Below are 22552 nucleotides of genomic sequence, written 5' to 3' on the forward strand. Positions count from 1 at the left end.
GGGACACAGTCAATTTAAAATTTTACTTTCTGAATGGATCATTCACCAAAAAAGTTAATCTATCCCTTTCCAAGGTAGTGAAACATCTGTGTTTTCAGTGCATGTATTACTCAGTCTGCTGAATGACTGTTTGTGCAAAAGTGAAAGCAACTTCATCCATAAGTCATGGAGCAAGAATGAATGAACGAACACCTCCCCACCCCGAGAAAGGAGCCCTTTAGCTCCCTTCCCATGGTACAAACACAATCTATTTTCAACAGGAGGCTTTGCCCCGGCTCCTTGCAGGCCAGGTCCTGGGATGGGGCTGTTTCCCCATCACTACCCCGTGGCAGCTTCCCATCTCACTGGGGCCAGCTCGTGGCTTGCTGGATGTTGCCAGTGCCCATGACATTGGCTCATTCATTTGTTGTTGGGTTTTTTTAAGACTTTGATTATTTATTTGAAAGAGAGAGAGATAGAAGAAAGAGCAGGAGCTGGAAGGAGAGGGAAAGCAGGCTCCCCACCAAGCAGGGAGCCAGATATGGGGCTCCATCCCAGGGCCCCGAGATCACTGAGCCACCCAGGAGCCCACAATAAGCACACTTGCTAGTGTTTTAGTTACCCACAATAAGCACACTTGCTAGTCACCCGTCCATGGAGTGCTCTGAAACTAAAAAGGGATGACAAAATAGGAAATAATCTGGAGCCTCCAGTAATTCCCTTCTGATTCACGTCTCATTTATGACCACTTGCTGACCATCAGCAGGGATGGGAAACGTCAGAACCAACAGAAAAGAAGAACGCTACAGACGCAGGAAGCTGGAAATGACACATCACTGAACCTGCTTCTTCACTTCCACCCAACTGCGATATAATTACTCTTCGAGCCAGAAGAATGAATATGAAGTAAGAATGGTCGTTATTCTCTCTGAGAAATACTCGTGATGGGCTAACAGCAAGACAGCATCAGACTCACCATCTCTGCGATTAAGACTTGCGAACCCCGGGCCGTGGCTCCTGGACAGCTGCGACGAGCAGCTGAAGGACTCTCGTGGCAACGTGGACGCCAGCGGGACATCACAGTGATCTGTGCGGAAAACCCCAGATTCAGATTAACCCCCTGCTGCAGGCATTCCCCACTTCTGCCCTCCCTGCCTTCCTGCTTCCTTCTTCCTCTCCCTCCTCTCCTCCCTCCTGTCCTTGCTTTCAGTTAAGAGGCCAAGAAAATGCTAGAATCTATGGCAAACGTCGGTCTTGATCAGAGGTGTGTTAGTCGGTGGCAAAGAAAATAAAACCCCTGATTGGCAGCATTTGCCATCTTCCGTGGTGTACATACTCCCATCGTGGGCAATTCCCAGCTGTCAGCATGATGTCACCAACCATCACAAGGGTAAGAGGGTCACACATGTCACTTCATTATACAGTGTTTCCACCATGCAGATTAAGAGATTAAAATAACCTCAAGAGCATAGACAAGAGTGAGATGCCATGAAAGAGAGTAGTACGCAGTAAGTTTGGAGAGCTTACCTTGGTTTTTAACATGATTAACTTAACTATAACTTTATACAACTTAATCTTTAATAATGACTGTGTTTTAACAACCGGCTTACAAAATTCTTGAAAAGTGAATGAATGGCTCTTGCTGACTGCTAGAAGTTGGTTCCAGCCTGCTGCCCCTCAGTGGAGAACTATTAGAAGAATTTCCTTTAAAATCAGGAAGAAGACTTTAACAAGCATCATGGCTTCTGCTGAAAGCCACTCTCAAAGTCCTTTCAGTACCTAAGAGAACATTTCAGAATTAAAAGCACAGAATTGGGAAAGAAAAAAAAAAAAAAAAGCAACCACCATCCCTTCCAGGTGATACAACGGCAAAGACAGAAAGTCCAAAAATCAGTAAGTGACTGGTTTAGTAGCTCAATATCCCAAAACTGATTTCGTCTTAAACTCTAGGTGGGGGCCAACGATAACTAGAATAACAAATAACAACAAAACACACAAAGTATCTAAGAATGAATCTTACAAAACTGTGCAAAACATTTATGGGGATTATTATAAAAACTATACTGAATGACCTTAAAGAAAAGCAGTAAAATACAGACTCTCGCAATCACAGACAGGAAGACAGTATTTTTAAACTCTCCGTTGTCCCCAGTTTGAGGTAAAGAGTCATTAGAAGTCCAATCAAAAGCCCAAGAGGGTTTTTCATAGAAACTGAATCGGGGAACCATGACTCAGCAGTTCATAACATGGGGTACAGATATGATTTAAAGGGCCTGCGAAGATAGGGAAAAGCTACATCTTTATTTTCATTAAACCTCCAGCTAAAATTCAGCATTTTCTTTAATCATGAGCATAGACAAACCACATCATCTTCAGTAGTGCCCATGCTTTTTTGTTTGTTACCATCATAAGTTACAGACAGTCTTATAGCAATCTTCACGGATATCTGGAAGTATCATTTATGTTCCTCCTTACTTCCAAATAATTGTATTCGACTCAGCACTAGATTTTGTTATTTAATGAGCTAATAACAAAGGAGACATTATATTACAATTTCTGATTGATGGATATCAGCCCTTCACTGTAACTGGCATATATATATAAATATAATGCATTTATAACCATTGCTATGAGAAGGGGACACAGACTTCAGTGAAGTTCCAAAGGGGTCTGTGGCACAGGAAGGCCCAGGAAGCCCCTGTGATGGGTGTGTGCACAGGCACCACAAAGAGTTGGCCTATTACTGGGGTATGATTAGTACTTCAGAAAATTCCAGAAGAGGGGTGTTATCTACATGTCATGGTCAACAGAGCTAACTCGAGTGTTAGCCTAGAAGTTTCTCAGGGTCTAGAACGTTGAGCAGAACAGGACTGTATTAGTCTCCCTATACACAGGGGGTCCTGGGGACCTCACCACCACCTTGAAATCACACAGCAGATTGACAGCAAGAGAGGGCTATTCCCATTAATTGTGTGTCTAGTGAAGCCTGCTCTCTTCCCAGCCCTGGCCCCACACATTCTCCTTTAGAGGTCTGTCCTGGTGCTAGTCCCCTCTGCTCACACTGTTGTCATCTCAACACTGAAGCTAGCATAGATTTTGCAACTGGGCTTGGGTGGGACTGGCATTCACCAGCCTTGCCGACTCTTGGGTATCACTCACCCTTCACTAAGCCTCAGTTCTCTCCTCAGTTCAATGGGGAATCACATGACTAGCCAGTGATGATATCACATGATTATGCAGTACAGTGAGCCGTTACACAACAATACAAGGGAACGCACACAGCAACATGGCAGGGAGTACAACAGGGACTCACTCACTGAGAGGACTACTGAGGGTTGAAAGTATTTGCTTTTATTCTTCTCACTCTGCTAAGACAAGTCAACACTTATTAAGTTCCTTCAAAAGATGCTATAAACACATGTTCCCCATATAGAGATGTGAAAGGCAGTGTTCAACGTTCCAAACCATATTGTCATTTTTTATTCTTACTTCAGAGAAGGCATATGAAGCTTAGTCTTTAAAAAGAAAAAAAAAAAAAGAATAGCCTTTGTGCTGTAATCTTTTTTTGGAAGAACAATTTATAAAATTTATTTTTAAATGACAATGTTTTTTATAACCCTAACTTAAAGGCTTCAAAACCAGTGTTTCATTTTACGCCAAGGTAGTAGAAGTCGAGGACTTGTGTGCTCAAAAACAAGGCGGTCACATCCTTATAAGGTACCTGGAGAAGAGAGGTTCAGAATTTGGACAGAGTTTTCCAGGCATTCAGTGTGTTTCTAACTGAATTTAATCCATGTAAGGTGAAGCCTCCAGAACCATCCCAAACCTCCATTAACTACTGTTTTCAACCTGAAATATTTGTGTTTTCTACTATGATTCCTGAAGCAAAAGTTGTCAAGACCCAATTTAATTTTCTTTTTTCTTTGCATCATTATGAAATATGTGAATCCTACTAAATGACTATCATTCTCATGAATAATCTGATAAACATTATTTCTACCCCAAAATAAAAATGATGACTCCTGAAATGTTTCAAAGGTACAAGAATTATTCACAAAGTATGGATTTTGACAAGTGAAATGGAAAAACAATTTTAAACAACTACTATTTATCACTTAGAGGGAAAAGCAAGTTGAGTACAAGTAATAAGCTTATGAGAATTAACATATGAAAATAGAGAATATTACAGTTAAGTAAGCTAATGCAATTTTATTTCCCTTCATAATAACCACCTGTATTAATGAGAGTGAGTCCATGGAATAATCTTAATTTTGAGATGCACTCATCCTTCAGTGGTTCAAATGTACTCCAAGTGAGGTTCTCAGAGGGGCTTAAGAATGCTAAAGGAAAAGTAATGGTCCATTGTCACGGGTTTTAGAGAAAAAACAAAGACACCACAATTGTTCATGATTTTTGTATGACTCAGATCAGAGTGCTAGAGACATCCTTATGTGCATTCTGATATAATAAATCCATATTTATGAAATACTCAAAGCTTGTCTCACTAGGTGCACTTACTACAATACCATTTTAATCAAAAGCCTATTGTACGTCTTACCAGCAGAACAGCCTTAGACTGAGATTATAAAACAATATTCCAGCTTCTAATTTTTAAAATTATATATATTTTTTCCAGGTGAAATCTTAGAAATTTGGAACTTCTCACAACTGGAGAAAATAGAGCTGGCTTAGCCTTCCCACTCTAAGTGAGCTGATCTGGGGGTTTTCTAGGCTCTTGATCTCCTTCTAAAATGACTTAAATCTATCCTTCCCCACAGACAGAAAACAAGCCCAGACAGACTCCGTCAGTTAGCCACAGCCTGTCCTTAATACATTTGCTCTGATTTCTTCGACACTTCAAATTCAGTTTGTACTCAAGTATGTGTAAGTGGTATCTTTTCAGGATGCCTTATCTTCTGGATAAGATTAAAAATTCCTCAGCACAGAAAATTCATATTTGTTTGTTGCTTGTTTTTGTTTTTTTGTTTGTTTGCTGCTTGTTTTTCATCCTTCAGCATATCACAATGGACTCCAGTCCCTGGAATGGAACAGAGAGCATGATCTAAACTCCCCTCGACTTCTGGCCCTACTTGCTCCTCCCACTTGGGCAGCGGGAATCAAGGCCCAGAGGCACACAGGGGTGCCCAGTTGCCACTGGACTGGCAAGAACATCTGAACTCAGAAGAGCCTGAAGATACCTGGGAATCTCTCTCCATCAGGAGGAATGAGGCCTGGAGCTAGGCTGCTGCTCTAATATTCCCCGATCGCTGGTGGCCCATCAAGGCCACTGAGAACTTTGTGAATATCTGGGGCCCCCACACCTCCCTTCCCGAGGTGGGGGCTTAAAGAGTCCCAATCCGTACAGGTTCCAAACCATGCTGTCAACACTTTGGACAGTGGTACTGACCTTGGCCAGAGTTCAGGGGCACTGGCCAGTCTCCAACCCTCAGGTGTACACACCTGTGCACGTGTGTGTGATGGTAATGCCCCCCTAGAAGTGACGGGACATTCTGTAAGCATGGCATACAGGGTGCTCTAGGGACCCGTGCCTAATTCTCCAAGCCCATCTCTCTGCCTGCTTCCTCAGAGGAACCGCAGCCCTGGGGGAGAACTGTCCCAGGTTTCCCACGAGTTGTCCTCCTTCTGAACACTAAAGAGCCAAGAATTTGCACCTGTTTGAAAGGCAGAATTTTAATGATCCCAATTATTATCCACTAAGTTCCCCCAAAAAACTTATATTCAGCAAAAGGCATGGACAATCAATGGTGACTGTGGCTTCCGCATTACAATGATACCGCTTTTAATGATTCATCCTCCTTCTCATGGAGGATCTGCAAGTTTTGTAAAGAACCAATATTTATCTTTATTTCCTCAGCTTCTAGCCCACTGTCTGGCAAGGGGCAGGCATCTGATAAACGTGCTGAATTCAACTGAGCCACGAGGTTGAGAGCAACTTTCTGAAATCTCCATATCTAAGTTATATTTCATCTCAATACGTGTTGAGCTCACGCTGCCCAAACAGCCAAGTTCGTCCTGATAGGAAAAGCCTGCAGGCTTCATTTCTAGGCACAGCAGCTCCACGGGCCACCTGCTATCACGGGAGCAGCCAAGCACCCATGCTGTGCTCTGTGGGTGGCATTTAAACCAGGCCTGGGGAGTCAGCAAGTAAGAAACACGACTGCAAGAATCCGGAACCCTTTCCTGCTCCTACTCAGAGGGCCGCACTTGAGAAAGTCAGCTGTCGACTCACGTGGGCATTGATGTGGCCCTAAACCTTGAGTTTAAAAAGAATTTAACTAGTCGTAGCTCACTAACTGGAGACCTGCCTTGCTGACCCGTAAATCTGAACTATCCATTTCGAGGAGCAGAGTCTAATATCCCACAGACTCTACTCACGTTGTTAAAATGGCCACAAAACAATGGAGTGCGCCTGTTTTTAATTTTTGTTCAGACATTTTTCCCACGTCTTACCAAAATACTGTGATTCTCATAAAATCACGTAGCTCCATTCCATAGATGGTGCTCCTCCATAAGCTGATTCAAAGAGCAACAGCTAATAAATATTTCTTGGGGGAATACATAGTTTATTTTGAAACTTTTAGGCAAATTTTTTAAGTTTCTCAATTTGTGCCACCAGAAATTTGGAAACAACATTATTTCATTCCCTCTCTACTTTCTGACAGTAAAACAATCAAAAACGACAGGACAGGGCACCTCGGTAGCTCAGTGGATTAAGCCTCTGCCTTCGGCTCAGGTCATGATCTCAGGATCCTGGGATCGAGTCCCGCATCGGGCTCTCTGCTCAGCAGGGAGCCTGCTTCCCTCTCTCTCTCTCTCTATGCCTGCTTCTCTACCTACTTGTGATCTCTCTTTCTCTCTGTCAAATAAATAAGTAAATCTTTAAAAAAAAAGAAGGGGGGAGGCCTGGGTGGCTCAGTGGGTTAAAGACTCTGCCTTCGGCTCAGGTCATGATCCCAGGGTCCTGGGATCGAGCCCCACGTCGGGCTCTCTGCTCCAAAGGGAGACTGCTTCATCCCCTCTCTGTCTCTCTGCCTGCCTCTCTGCCTACTTGTGATCTCTCTCTCTCTGTGTCAAATAAATAAAATCTTAAAAAAAAAAAAAAAAAAACGACAGGACAAAGTTTTTAAAAATTTAGGAGGACACACGAAAGGATTTAGATGTTCATTTATATTTTAAGGAATGTTTCTCCTGCAAGTCCACGTGACAAATCTTAACCAGAAAAAACCAACAACACTCTATCTTATTTGACTCATAAATATTATCACCAATAGGTGAATTTTTAGGACAAGGCTTAGGTGACTCGAGAACTTACTATCTTGGAAAGAGTATTTAGTATTCAGGCATTTTCACTGGAAAGAATTTAAAACAACAAATACAAAATAACTTAACATATTCCCAAGCTAAAAACTCACTGCTTCATGAGAATGAGAAACAGAATACACGCCATTGCAGAGAAATATGTATTTTGTGCTTTAAATAATCAACTGGGAGGCTCAAAATCTGGTGTGACCACCGATGAAAGTCTGGTCACAAGCTCTGCTTTGTAATTCGGATCCACCTGCATTTTGCTCTCTCTCCTGCTTCCTTCCATCCTCCCCTTCTTCCTTGTCTCCCTCCCTCCCTCCTTCATTCCTCTGACAATCAACAAGGACAGTTGTTCAAAAGAGTCTGCAGTTGGTGGCAGCAGGTACAATCAATGCAGCCCAAGCACGAATATTTGTACATGACCCTTCCACAAAATACCATTTTTCCCCATTTTGTGGAGGGAGGAAAACACAAGGCAGTAATTTCTTTGTAGAGCTCCAAGAACGTATACAAGACACATGGTGGGGAGGAAAGTTTTTATATTATGGGATTTGATTTATTATGGAATTTAGATGATTCTGAAAGTTTCAGTACAATCCCCTCAGAGTTAAGTATTTTCTGGAACAGCCCACTGAGGTCCTGGTACACAACAGCGTTACTGTCTAATGGAACGTTTACCTAAAAATTATTTGAATTTAAATAGTAACAGTTCACTGAAAACTTGGGTCTCTGTCCAAAAAATTTCCATAAAACAATCATTTTGTTTAATGGTTCATGTTTATTCAAAACTAGAGGCCACTGCTGTTACACAAGTGGAAAATCCAATCATTTTTAGGAAGCGTGTGTGTGTGTGTGTGTGTGTGTGCGCGCGCGCGCGTGCATCAAGCAAATACAAACTTAGATCACCATTGAATAAAACAATACATTTTCCAGTATCTCATTAGACACACTTACAAAGGTAATGTATCTATTTGGTGTTATTTCCAAGGGTGCAACTAAACACTTCTTTTCAAAATTCACCCAAAGAGCGTGGGGTTTTTTCACTCTTCTACTAACCTTTGGAGCCATGCTGAGATACAGCGCTCATTTCAAAGACATGGGAAAATGCTGAAATGTTCAGCAACCAGTAGAGATTTAAAATTCACAGCATGTGTCGAAACACACCGTGTATATATACTGCCTTTTCTTTTATAAATCTCTCGATCTTCATCATCTAGGCATTATATAAGACCACAGAACTTAAAATTAGTTTATAAAAGATACAAATCTGCTAACCTCGGGAACCTCCAGATTCTAACAGAAAAATACATGATAAAATCCAGTGTTTTGTTCTGTTTTAAAATATGAGAAATAGCTCGAGATTTCGGACACCCGTAGAAAATGCCTCCGTAATTTATCAGCAGTAACTGTTGAAACTTAATAACGTCGCAAGTACACGAGTAAAGTGCTACGAGCATGAATTAAATTGTGCCACCCGCATCCACCCACGGTGCCAACAGCCACACTTAGGATTATCGCTGTAACCCTAACAGCAGTCCGTAAGCAAAGGAGATCAGATGAAAACCCACACATTTAAATGATCCCATTCACCTGCTTTCGAGCATAAACACATTTTCTTTCTTTAATCAAGAATATTCTCGGGGTCCCTGGATGGCTCAGTGAGTTAAGACTCTGCCTACGGCTCAGGTCATGATCTCAGGGTCCTGGATCAAGCCCCACATCGAGCTCTCTGCTCGGCAGGGAGCCTGCTTCCTTCCCCTCTCTCTGTCTGCCTCTCGGCCTACTTGTGATCTCTGTCTGTCAAATAAATAAATAAAATTAAAAAAAAATATTCTCAATATCAGATAAGAGACAAATGAATGAATAAACATACAATCATATTAAAATTTGAAACAGGCAACATTTTTTCCTAAAGAGGAAAAATTTCACAATGTTGCACAGCATGCAAAATATCCCATTTAATTCATTTTTTGCTGATTATCCTCCTATTTTTAACACAATGCTTACTCTCAATTTTTGAACAATGCCTTGAGTGAAACTTTACTTATTTCCCAAAGATCACTAGCAAAAGTTTACTCTCCCTTGTCATTCTCCCCACTCATGACTGTAAATTTCCAATGAAAAAGTTATTTTCTCTCATAACTTGTATCTATTTCCGCTTTTCCTTTTGCTTCTGATCTTACTATTCCAATGAAGTCAACCAGCTCTCATTTCATTATAGCAAATCAGCTTACGCTATTATCTTGGGTGACCAAAACTGGGACCATGTTTCCCTGTTTTTTCCACTTCCACAATCTTCAGTCAACAATTCCCATTATTGTGTTCCATTTATTTAACTCGGCACAAGAGCTTCTGTAATGGGAACATATTATTCCTCTTCAGTTTTGGAAATTTTCTTCTACTTTTAAGTTGCTAATTCTTTCAAATTTATTGAAACTAGGTTTGATTTTTGGTTTGGTTTTTTTTTTTTTTTTTTTGGTCAAGTAAAAATGTAAAATTATTTACTTTTTAAAGATTTTATTTATTTATTTGACAGAAAGAGAGATCACAAGTAGGCAGAGAGGCAGGCACAGAGAGGAGGAAGCAGGCTTCCCGCTGAGCAAAGAGCCCGATGTGGGGCTAGATCCCAGGACCCTGGGATCATGACCTGAGCCGAAAGCAGAGGCTTTAATTCACTGAGCCACCCAGGGGTCCCAAAATGTAACTATTCTATATATAGTTGAAAGCCTGAATAATATTATCCAATATATTCTGTACTCAAAATATAAAAGCTGGAAATAATTTCTTCAAATCTCTATATCGCTATCACTTCATTACCATTTATTTTATGTACTTGTTTGCCTATTTTATCCAAAACTTTCTTTTCTTTCTTTCCCTCTCTTCTTGCTTTCTTTTGAATAGTCTGAAATCTGTCCCCCACCTAGTCCATTTTTTTTTTTTTTATTCTATTGGTTTGGAAGGTATACTTCCTTTTACAATTCTTCTTGTGGGCCTCCTTAAAATCTTATACTACACTCTGGTTTACAATTTAACAAAGCCTACAATCAAACAGATTTTAATTCCCTCCACAAAATAATGCAAGGTTCATAAAAACACCTTATTCTGATCACTCCTTTCCATGTTGACCTTCCACTGCTCATGTAGACTTGTCTTCTTTCTTTTCATCGCACCAACTGTACCCTGACGTTGTACATTCAGCTTTATTGTTGCTCAAATGTGTGATCGGATTTGCACACTAGCTACTAGATTTTTACATCTCATACTGCCCTCTGTAATCATTTCCTTTCTTGCTAAACTTACCCACCAACATTTCTTTAGTGAAGCTTTGTTGGTCTTTCATACTTTTTTGGATTTTATTTTTTCTATGCATGACTTTATCTCACCTTCATTCTTGAACCATAAAACAACAAGTCTACACTTCCTGGTTGGCAATTATTCCCTCTCACAAACTTAAGAGTTCACGTCCCTGCTTTTATTGTTTGTCATTTGTCTCTCAGACCACTCTTACCAGCTTCTCTCTATTCTGGTGGTCAACAGTTTCAACATAAAGTGTTGCTATGCATGGTAATTTGTTTATTCTTGTAATACTAGGGATTTGAAGGTCTTCCTGAATCTAAAGATTGGTGACTTTTCAATTCTGGGCAATTTCTATAGATGGTCTCTATGGATTGCCTTTCTATAGAAACACTTCTTAAGTGTTTCTTCTTTCCACATCTCCTCCCAGAACTCCTATCTGACACAGAGATCTTGTTGTGTTCTTCTCCATGCTCCCTGGTCTGGTTTTCATATTTCCTGCCTCTCTGTTTCCCTATGGAACATGCTGGTTTTTTATTCCACAACTGTCTTCTAATTTGCTAAGTCTCTCTCCACCTGTGTCTAATCTGCCATGTCAGCAGCCACTGAAATTTTTATGCCAATAATAAAGAATTTCATTTCAACACTGTTCTTTCTCAATTCTGCTCAATCATTTTGATCATCCTTATTCTCTCCATTCTCCCCATCTTTTATTTCCTTACACCTATACAACAAATTGTGCATTATAAATTGATCTCAATGTCTACATTTATTTTTATCTGCACAATTTCTCATTTCTTCTGATTCTCCCTTGTGGTGCTTTGTTTCTTCTATGTGTTTTGTTCTTATTTTTATTGTAGGTATGTGTTTCCTTGACATGGATCCATGAGCCTAGATGATCGCAGAAGCAAAACACATTCAACAGGAAGACAAGACATGAGGAGGCAGAAATGGAAACAGGTGTGTGTGTGTGTGTGTGTGTGTGTGTGTGTGTGTGTGTGTGTGAGAAAACCCTGGTGAGAATGCCAGTGTGGTGAGGTGTCTATAGTTCAGGGTCAGTTAAAGGAGGAGATGAAAGCAGTGAGTGAAGAGAAGAGACCTTTCAAGGAGTGTGTGTGTGATACGAGAAAATACATGAAAGTTTTACCAGGGAAAGTAAGATCGTCTTTAGAAAGATTACTCTGGCAGTAGAATAAACTGAATTAGGAGGAGGTAAGCTGGCGACAGGGAAACCATGGAGACAACTATTGCACACCAGTTCCAGAGACATGGAGGGCTTGAACAAGTGGTGGAATAATTAATGTGGTGGAACAAATTGAAGAGAGAGCATTAACCCTAATCTTTCAGAAACAAGCCAGAATGCTCCCTCTCTAGAGGTCCACACCAGTGTCTTCATACCCACTTTAACTGAGACTGCATCCCAAAGTGCATACAGATACGTCTGGCTTGGAGACTAACACTCATTTAACAATCACAAAGGTCGAACCCTCTGTATTGATGGCCAGATATATGTATCCTAGAAGACTTGTGAAAAAAATAGCCAGATAAAAAGTAAGGTCAGTTGGATTATACAATCCAATATCAAATAAATAGATAAATAATGTGATTAAAAATAGGCAGAAGACTTGAATAGACATTTTTCCAAAGAAGACATCCAGATGGCCAACAGACACATGAAGAGATGCTCAAGATCACTTGGCATCAGGGAAACACAAATCAAAACCACAGTGAAATCACCTCACACCTGTCAGAATGGTTAAACTCAAAAAGACAAGAAACAGCAAGTGTTCATGAGGATGTAGAGAAAAAGGAACCTTCATGCATTAATGGTGGGAATATAAATTGATGCATCCACTATGCAAACAGTACAAAGTTCCTCCATAAAAATAACAAAAATAGAGGTGTCCGGGTGGCTCAGTTGGTTAAACATCTGACTTGTGGTTTCAGCTCAGCTTTTGATCTCCTGGGTTCTGAGATGGAGCCCCACATCAGGCTCCATGCTCACCAGGGAATCTGCTTGCAGATCCTCTCCCTCTGACTTTCCCCCTATTTGGGTTCTCTTTCTTTCTTTCTCTAAAATAAATAAATAAATCTTTTTTAAAAATTAAAAATAGAAATACCATATGATCCAGTAATCCTATTACTAAATATTTAGTTAAAGAAAATCAAAACATTAAAAAGATCTATGTACCCCCCAAGTTTATTCCAGCATTATTTACAAAAGCCAAAATATGGAAGCAACCTTCCTGTCCATCAATAGATGAATGGATAAAGAAGAGGTGATACACTGGGGTGCCTGGGTGACTCTGTGGGTTAAGCCTCTGCCTTCAGCTCAGGTCATGATCCCAGGATCCTGGGATCGAGCCCCACATCAGGCTCTCTGCTCAGCAGGGAGCCTACTTCCTCCTCTATCTCTCTCTCTCTGCTGCCTCTCTGCCTACTTGTGATCTCTCTCTGTCAAATAAATAAACTCTTTAAAAAAAAAAGAGGTGATACGCATGTTTAATGTATATATATATATATAATGGAATATCACTTAACCATAAAAAAGAATGAGATCGTGCCATTTGCAACAGCACAGATGAACCTAGAAGATATCATGCTAAATGAAATAAGCCAGACAGAAAAGACAAATGCCATATTATTTCATTTTCTAGGTGGACTCTAAAAAACAAAATGAACAAAGGCAGAAAGAGACCCATGAACACAAAGAACAAAGGTGGTGGCCAGAGGGGATGGGCAAAAACAGGAGCAGGGCAGGGCGGGTAAAGGCTTCCCGTTCCAGAATGAGTAAGTCATGGGATGAAGGGTACAGCCTGGGAGTAGTCAGTGACATTGAAGTTGGATTGTCTGGTGACAGATGGCCACCCCCCTCCCTATAAGCACAGCATGAAGGAGAGAGCTAGCCAGTCACTATCTAGTCACTGTGGTGTACATGGATACTGACCACACTTCAATTAACCTCCCGCACCTCTCTGAAAGTATGGTCAGTGTCTTGAGGACCCTTGTTGAGTTTTAGTTCTATGCTTCTTAAAAGGACGCTGCCGGAGTCAGCACCGTGGAAATGGTGCCCCCACTACGTCATTCTGAAAACAGGGTCAGAAGCAATCTTCATTTGAAAGTAGAGATATTCTCTAGGCACCATCAAGCCCTCAAGTCCATGAGTCATAAACATTTTCAATAATAGTAACAGGTTTTGTTGACTGGGAAGATCCCCCAGGCCAGACCAGGGGAGTCAAGCCTGAGACCCCACAGGAGCTTGCTCTGGGTGTGCTGGGTTCCTAGCCACAAGTCCACGGCTGCCATGCCAGAGACAGCTGTGGCTCAAATGAACACAGCCTCCTGGCTGCCCAGATGGCAATAGACAGCCACACTGAGGTGAATGGGTCATCTATTGGTCTCCCTGTCCTCTTCCGTGTTGTACAGTCAGCCTTTCCCACTGGTCTGACATACAGCTTCAAGCATCTAGTGGGTGGACCAGGCTTCTGGGGACCTCCAGTGACACACTGCTCCCAAGCATCTCTATTTCACACCCCAAATATGGAGCCCAGCTCAGGCTTCATGTAGGATCTCCCTAGAAAAAGACATCTCGTCCAAAGGCCCCTGCCCAGAGGCCTCCTTGTTCCCACACATTGGTCTTGGGTAGTGTCCCTGACACCTGGCCTTTTCAGTGCCCACTTAGGGTCCCAGCAGCTTTTAGAACATGCACCATGCACCTGGCCTCAGGCCAGAAATTTTGTCACGCATTTTTTAACTGAAAGAAAAGGAAACATTCGAAATCAGCTAGTGGGGTCTTTCCATGGGCAAATGATGAGCTCAGGGATGTTCGTGTAAAAATTAACTTTTTACTGGGCTACCTGCAGAATGATTATAGAACACTCATGAGGATGTTCCATATGGCTTCTGTATACTTTCAAAATAGCGTATTTTCAATATATTAATTTCTTCTTTTCTTGGTAAATACTTAGTGAGCACCATCAGCCAGGCTGCAGGGACAAATAAATGTGATTCTGTTTTCAGGAACTTTAAAATCTAATGAAGGAGGCATACATGTAATCGACCATCTGCTATATGAAGCAGATAAGAGCCTGAAAGCCAATGCTTTCATAATAGATGTTAAGCTAATTACCTAAATGGATGGTGCATTTCGCTTCCTTGTCAGGATGATGCAGGCAAAGCACCTGGTCAGGGACCCAATCCCAATCCCTCGCTGGCTCCACCCTAGGTGGGTCAGAAGGCCACCCCTTCCCTGTCACAGTCCCCTGGTAAGATCGGCCACACAGCCCAGCAGAGACAACATAGACAGCACAGATCTGGGGATTTGGCTGGAAGTTTTGGGAAAGTGAAACATTGGCCTGTTTATATGCTCAACAGCCCACTGTCTCTCAGAACTACCCTATCCCCTCAAGAGGTCCCTGCTTTCCCGGAGCTTGGAACAAGGGACAAATAAGTAAGCACGCCCTGCTCTGAAGTGATGAGGGCTGGAGTCCAGCCAGGGGGGAGCGTTATCCCCAGCGGTGTGGCTGGGCAGCCCAACCTTGGCCATGGTTCTGCCCGAGCACCAGGCTGGCGTGGGACGAGGAGGAAAGACCAAGCCTCCGGGCATGGCCTCACCTGCTGGCCCTAGCCCTGCACAAAATGAAGCGATGGGAGCCCACAGTTCCCCTCCTGGCGTAAGTCCATGTGATGGGGTTTTCTGCCACTTCCAAGTGATGAAAGATGCTTGCCAGGGCCCTGGTCCGGACAGCTGCGTTTATCACCGGACTACACATAAAGTCCAGCAAACACCAAGTCCCAACAAGTGTCCCAGGTACTGCCCCCTCGCACTCAGTCCTGACCCCAGCAGCAGGAAGGAGGGACACCTCTGGGCCAGCCCAAGCCCGCGTGTCAACCCAGGCGGTCACTCGGCCTCACTGTCGGCACAGACAAGGGGAGAGGAGGAGACTTGCGGAGGCTCTGCGGATGACAGCCGCGAAGCGCTCCTTGCCCACCCATACACATTCATGCGCAGACAAGGACAGGCACAGACACGCACACATGCAAACGCGCACACCTGAGGACACACACACCCGTGGACAGGCACACACGCCGACACGCAAACGCCAGACACGCTGCTCCCCCACCACCCTGGCCAGGCAGGACTCCCATGCTGAGCGCTTAGCTTGAGCTCTGCCGGTTGCCCGGGATTCACAGACGTTAAAATAAGAAATAACTGGAGCCATGAGTCCTGCAGGCAGGGTCTGATTTAATGTCCCCAGGGAGCAGGTCACGCCCACGGTCTTCTGAGCTGGCGACTTCCCTGCAGGCTCACAAGCCCCAGAGAAAGTGCCCGCACGTCTGAGCAGCCCAAGCCAGGGGACAAGGGGACGGCAGTGACCGAGCATGGGGGGCACTGGGTCTCAGGCTCTTGGGAGGTCACCGAGCCCCCAGCCCCCACACGAGGGTCGCCAGCCCTGGCCCCCAATGGCCCAGTGAATGCATGGCCTGGAACTTCCTTCTCCCTGGCAACAACCACTAAATCGGGGATGGAACCCCAAACCATAGATTTTGCGAAAGCCACATCTCAACCGTACTCGGGAAGCCAAAAACTTACAGCTTGTCGTAGTCCCTGAAAATAACACGTGCCAAAGTAATTTATTCTCCAGTTCAGGAAGCAGGCTTCTCCACATTTCTCTGCAGGAGTAACCCAACACCTATACCTGACACCCCCCACGACTGTGTAACCCACAGTACTCAACAGTAGTAAAATACTTCACCCAGATGAGATACATGACACCATTTCTTGTCCTACAGCAGTGCGACAGTGCAATAAACCTTCATAGTTACCACTTGTACCTGAAAATAAATCAGTGTAACATGTACCATCTTAGTGTCTAAGCTCTGATCAAATGGGAAATGACCAAGTCAGCCATGCTGCCTTATTTGGAAGAATTAGACAATCGTGTGGGCCTATTGAGCAATGCTCCAAGGGATGGTACGAAGGTCATGCTGTCTTGCTCTCTTTCCACAGTATTTACAGGTTGTATATAATTCTTCTCAACACATGATAAAAAACATCTTTAAAGCATGTCATCCTACACCAAAGAATTCAAACGAGGAATAACAAGTATGTCTGTTTGGATGGTCTAATGCATCTCAGAAATAGGCTGACATAAATAATTCAGTCTTTAAAAGTTACTCAACACAAACCAGCCGTGCCGAAAGCAGCAGCATGGCAGTGACCACGGGTGGCCGGGGGAGTGGGATCCTGCAGAAGTCACTCTGAAGCATTTTGTATGTTGAAGCCAAGACTTTCAAGGCTCTGAAAAGTTAGTGGGGAGAGGCCTTTGGCTCTGCTACTTCCAAATTGTTGGAACTATTTTATACTTTTATAGTCAAAGACTAATTTTGATTTAAGGGGGAAAATTCAACTTGAAATTGCTCAGTTCATTGAGAGGTTTCTGTTAGTGAATAGGTCCTTTATGAAGTACTTTTGAATGATTTGGGGGTTTTTTTCCCCCAAAATCAACTCAAAAAAGCAGATTTTCATGACCGCCAGTCCTCTCCCCAAAACCTCCTTCCAGGCGTGGGAGGGTGCCTGATGACGAATCTTCAGGTCATTCTTTCTATTCTGCATAGGGGGTCTCCCAGGATTGGAAGAGCTGGCTCTGCTCTTGCCCACCACTCTGTGTTGATGATTGCCACAGACTGTGTGAGTTTTCAGTTTGTTTTCTCCGTGTTCCCAAAAGCATCCTCACCACCTTGGTATTTCTGGGAAGTGCATTCAAATGCTATAAATATGGGTCTGTTTACTGGTTTGTCATAGGCTCTTTCCAGACTGTCTGAACTCCGCTGCGCTACAGCACGCACCCATCTATTCCCTGCTCATTTTGCCCAACACAATTCACTGCTGCAGGAGCGGACCCCCCTTTCCCTGCGCCAGGGGCACCCCCTCTGACAGGCTCCCTTCCTGCCCCAGCTGATGAACATGGAAGACTGGGCTCCCTCCAGACAAACACGGAGCAGGCTACTGAGGCAGAGAGAGGCCAGAACCAGTGAAAACCCTGGAAGGAGTTTAGCCCACAGGTCAAGACAAAATGCCTTGACAGACCATATGGAGCCTCTTACCCTCACGGCCTGCCAGAGATCGCGTACACTCAGACAGTAACAAAGAATGTTGACGACACTTAGCAAATAATTACAAGAATCCATGTCGGCTCAAAGAACAAGCCTCCTGAAAAACAAAACCCTTGAGAAGAGACACATGACAAATATGTTTACTTAAATGAACGCTCATGGGGCACCCAGGTGGCACAGCCAGTCCAGCGACCAACTCTTGATTTTGGCTCAGGTCGTGATCTCTGGGCCGTGGGATCAAGCCCCACGTGGGGCTCTGTGTTGAGTGAGGGGTCTGCGTGGGATTCTTTGCTTCTCTCTCTGCCCCTCCTACATGTGTACCTGCTCACTCTCTCTAAAATATAAATACATACTTGTCATTTTATGCCTCTTAGTAATTACAGAATTATGTCCAGTTACCAGGTTCCGCAGGCATATTTTTTATTCCAGATTACTAAGGCTCATCGTGTCACCAGGTTAGGGTGATTCAAAGACTACAAGGGCCTCGCTATTATACCAAACTGGGCATGTTATTTATATTTGAAAGGGATAATGCTGTGTGATCATTTCTGTTACAGGATTATATTCCTGCACCTGTGTCAGAGAAGACACAGTATGGCTTTCGCACATAAAGAAGCTGAGGCTCGAGGAAGGAAGGGTTTGACTCTGGTACAAATCTTCCAGCTGAGATGGCAACACTACGAGGCCCATGGAGACTATGATTTGGTTTCCCGTGGCTGCCGTTAAAATGGGCTTGGTCCACACTCCCAGACATGGTCAGACATCTCTCCTGTGTATGTAGGGATTTACTGTGGAAGAGGACAGGTGTCAGTATATGAAAACAAATTTAGATGATCACTCCTAGAACGGAAGTGTGGACCCCACCTGTAGTGGACCAGAAATAGATCTTTCTTTCTTGCAATAAGAAGGGCACTTTGGAAAGGAAGGATTCAGAGGAAGCTTCTAGAGAAAATTACAAGCACTGAGCTTTAACAAAGTGAAAACAAGTCAGTCATACTCACTAAACGGAATCTTGGATCTGTAAAAATGTCATCACTTGTGTCAAATCATCACCATCAATGACTGAAATTTCTCACATACGCTTGGGTCCTTTTCTGGTGGAGATGGAAAGGGGGCAGCAGCTGTCAGCTCTAGCTTATACTTATATATATGGGGAAAATAATTCAGCTGTGAATTGCCTTCTAATTGTGTTGTTCCCAGGTGGGGAGGGGGTACACACGACCCTTCAGAGCAATACACAATCTTGGAAAATGGTTAACAACAACCAAAATGTTGACCGTCTTCATACTCAGATTATATCTCTTCTCCCTCCCAAAGAGTCTTGGAATTCATAAAGGAATTGTGGGCTCACCAGCATAGTTCTAAAGCAAAGAGCTATCACCTTCTTCCATTTGTAGCTCTTGGTAGGAAGTAAAGGAGCCAACAACAGCCTACATAGCAACTTTGAGAAAGCAGGGCTCTAACTTGGAATCTATATCCTAACTTCCCTCTTGGGTTATTTAAGAGGACAGATCTGCCTTAGAACACTCTCATCTTGACTTAGGACAGAGAGTTCTAGAAGGGAGGCAAGGGACAGGTTCACATTTTTAAAAAACCAGGTCTTAAACCCTGTTTTGAGGAATGCAGCTTGTTTTATCTTCAAAAAGACAGAGAATACAGAGCAACAAAACAAGCCAATGGTCATGGCTATTTAGAAATATTTTTTCTCCCGTGTATCATCTTCCTGATATAAAATTTGTGCACATGTGTAATCTCTGAGATGTCAATTCTTTCAAACAAGTCCTGTTCATTGAAAGGATCTGTTGGGCTGACCCCTGGCTGGGCTGCTTTACTACTGACAACTTGCTCCAAAGAGAGTAACTCTGTCTTTGGTCCATGTGGGCGAATACCTTTGTCTTTTTTTACTCATATACAACTCTCATTAATTTCTAGTTAGTGCTCAAGAATATTTAATATTTGTTCATTATAAAGTTCTATCTGAAAGGATTATTTGAGTTTTGAAAACACTAAAACGGGGCAGGGGGGCAAGGATTATAGCCAACAAAAGACTTCAGCAATATTCATGTTCATGATTTCTTGTTTGTGCCTTAAATCTCACGCTGCCAGCAAACTCCTCGAGAATTTCTCAAACGTTGGGGCAGAACAAAAAAGACTACCTTGACTTAGTAATAATGGATTGCAAATACGTGCTGACATATTTTGCTTGTACACACATTACAACACACACGCCCCAAATAGCAGGAGTTAAAGAAACACCGATTTGGTCAAACTAGCAAATCTAGACATGAGATTGATTGACCATTTATTTCTACTGCTACAGATTTTGTGGCCAGAGGAGATTACTGAGAAATTATTAAAGGCCATCTGTGTGGTCTCTATGAATCTTTAAATCTGCAAAGTCATTTAGACATATATTCGATGCTTGAAGGGGTCATCTCTGTGGTGATCTGATCATGGACTTTAGTGTCTAAGACATCCTTCCATTGCAAATGTACATGCACTCTTGAGTTTACTGAACTCTTCTTAATAGTACTAAACATACCTAAACATGCAGGCTGAAAAGCACAGACTAGTATCAGGACATGGAGAGTCAGCCTGAGACCCAGAGGGGCTGAGCCGGGTCACCCAGCCTGTCTCTGACCCGAGTGTCTGCACGGATATTCAGACATAGAACATCCCAAAGCACAGGAATCCGAAGAAGGATGTTCAGTGTGAAAGAGCCTGATAACCTCCCGTGGGTTTCAGGGAGTAAAACACTAAGTGAAAGTAAATACCACAACAACCGATCTTGTCAATAACGCTATAATCAGCAGGACAGAGACGAAAATGACAACTGGGCACTCTGCTCTCCCTCAGGAAGGATATTTGAAACCCCTTTTCCTTTAAGTAGGAGTGACCTCCAGTGACTTTTTAATGGGACCTCAGAGTAGGATGTGAAGCATCCTACAATTTACTAATATCAACGGATTGTTAGCAGTGGTCGTTTTTAATTTCTTAGCAAAATGACAAGAGCTCTATTGCAGGATGAGGATCTGATTTTACCTAAATGCCCCCATCTTAATTAAATCAGAGCAGTTGTCCTACCAAGCTAAATTAAAATTGTGTCTGAAACACGGGGCAGTATTTGCTGAAAGGAGATTAAGGCTCATTTTGAGGAGTGACTCATACCCGATATGGCATTAAATGAGCCAATACTAGATGATGATACCAGAAAATCATCACGCCCTCTGGCATCCACGGGTGAAGGAGTGGGACAGTGACTTCAGGTGGAAAGCTTTTTCACTTTAGCCAACTTCCCGGTGAGGGCAGAGTCGGGCCGCTCTGCAAGGGCTGAATCCGGACACCCCCAGCAAGGTCAGTTTCTGAAGGAGCCTGCTAGCCCTTTCTGGAAACGCACCCCAGCCTGACCTGAGCACTACACCTGATTTATTTTATTTTATTTTATTATTTTATTTTATTTTATTTTATTTTATTTTATTATTTTATTTTATTTATTTTATTTTATTTTATTTTATTTTATTTTATTTTATTTTATTTTATTTTATTTTTTCTTGAAGGGAATAGGGGCCAGGAGAGAAGACAAGAAGGGCTTTCTTAAAACCCCTTAAGGGAAGAAAAGCCTCGGATGGCGATTTCAGTCTGAGCAACAGTCTTCCAACTTTTTCTGATGTTCAGAGTGAAATCCCCGGAGGGCCGAGCCTCTGGATGTGCAGCGGCGTCTTTGGACGGGGTCGGCCCGAGCTCGCCCGGCGCCCGCAGGCTCTGGCCTCGATGAGCCCTGCACCCACCGCAGCGCGGAGCCGGACCTGACGAGAGTGCGGAGGGCAGGCTGCTCTCCCGGGGGCACGAGGGGTCCGGCCTCCCCGAGCTGCGGGGCTGGTCCCGGGCGGGCTGCGGGCTCCCGGGCGCGGACTCCGCAGGGCGCGCCCTGCAGACGCGCTAATGCAGGACCCGCCGCGGGTACCCGGCTCCCGCAGCCCGCACCTCCGGCGCGCAAGGGAAACAGCCCCGCCGGCCTGGCCCCCCTTGGGCGCCAGCCCCCGCCTGTTCTCGAACGGACCCTGGGCTCCACCAGAACTTGGGCTGTCCCCGAAAGACTCCGCTCCCGGCAGGGACACCGCAAACACCCGGTTAGCTGCGCTTGCGACTTGGGGGACGCGGCGCGCTGCCTCGGGACGCCCCTTCCCCGCACCCCGCAGCGGCGCCTCTGCAAACCCGCGCGCGCAGAAGAGCACGAACCCCAAGCCGGGCAAGTTCCCGGAGGACGGGCGTACTCACGAGCTTCCCCCGCCGCCGCCTGGCTCCCGGGCTGCACCGCCCAGACCACTAGCATCCCGAGGAAGGCCGCCGCGCCCGGCTCCATGGCCCCGCGCCCCTGTGCCCGCGGCGTCCGGCGGCTCCGGTGGGCCAGCCCGCAAGCTCCCGGCCGGGGTGGCGCAGTCCGCTCAGCGCTCTGCCGGCCCGCGCGCCCGGCGCCCCGCAGCCCCACCTGCGGCCACACCCACCGCCGCCCGCCCCGCGCCCGCGCTGCGGCCCGCACGGCTCCGGGCGCCCCTGGCGGCGGCGGGCGGAAGTGAGCGCGGACCCCGGCCCGCCAGCCGCCGGCGCTGCGCTGCGGACCCCCGGGCCGCCGTTGCCGGCCCGGCTCGCTTGTGCGCGGTGCTCCCCCCGACCACTTGGCCCGGCCCGCCGCAGTCCGAGAAGCGTCCGCCCCGGCGCCAGGGAAGGGTTCCTTGCAGCTTGGGGGTGGGTGCGCGGGTATGCGTGTGCCGCGTGCGGGTGTCCGGGGTGGGAAAGACGAGGCGGGGAGAGAAACAGCTAATCAGCTACTGGGGTC

General features: G+C 44.6%; 1 protein-coding gene across 7 annotated transcripts in view; it reads right to left on the reverse strand.

Annotated features, from left to right (window-relative positions):
• LOC116568731 (contactin-associated protein-like 3) overlaps nucleotides 1-22219 on the reverse strand; it is a 165608-nt gene extending 143389 nt beyond the window's left edge. For all 7 annotated transcript variants that reach the window (XM_032304400.1, XM_032304401.1, XM_032304399.1 and 4 more), the window contains exons 1-2: nucleotides 21994-22219; nucleotides 956-1066 (exon numbers count right to left, since the gene is read on the reverse strand). In XM_032304400.1, coding sequence (XP_032160291.1) covers nucleotides 956-1066; nucleotides 21994-22078 — 196 coding nt within the window. In that variant the 5' untranslated portion in view covers nucleotides 22079-22219. The remainder of the gene's footprint in view (nucleotides 1-955; nucleotides 1067-21993) is intronic.
• Nucleotides 22220-22552: the final 333 nt, after the last annotated feature.

The sequence above is a fragment of the Mustela erminea genome, chromosome 11 (assembly GCF_009829155.1).
Source record: "Mustela erminea isolate mMusErm1 chromosome 11, mMusErm1.Pri, whole genome shotgun sequence".
NCBI classification, from domain to species: Eukaryota; Metazoa; Chordata; class Mammalia; order Carnivora; family Mustelidae; genus Mustela; species Mustela erminea.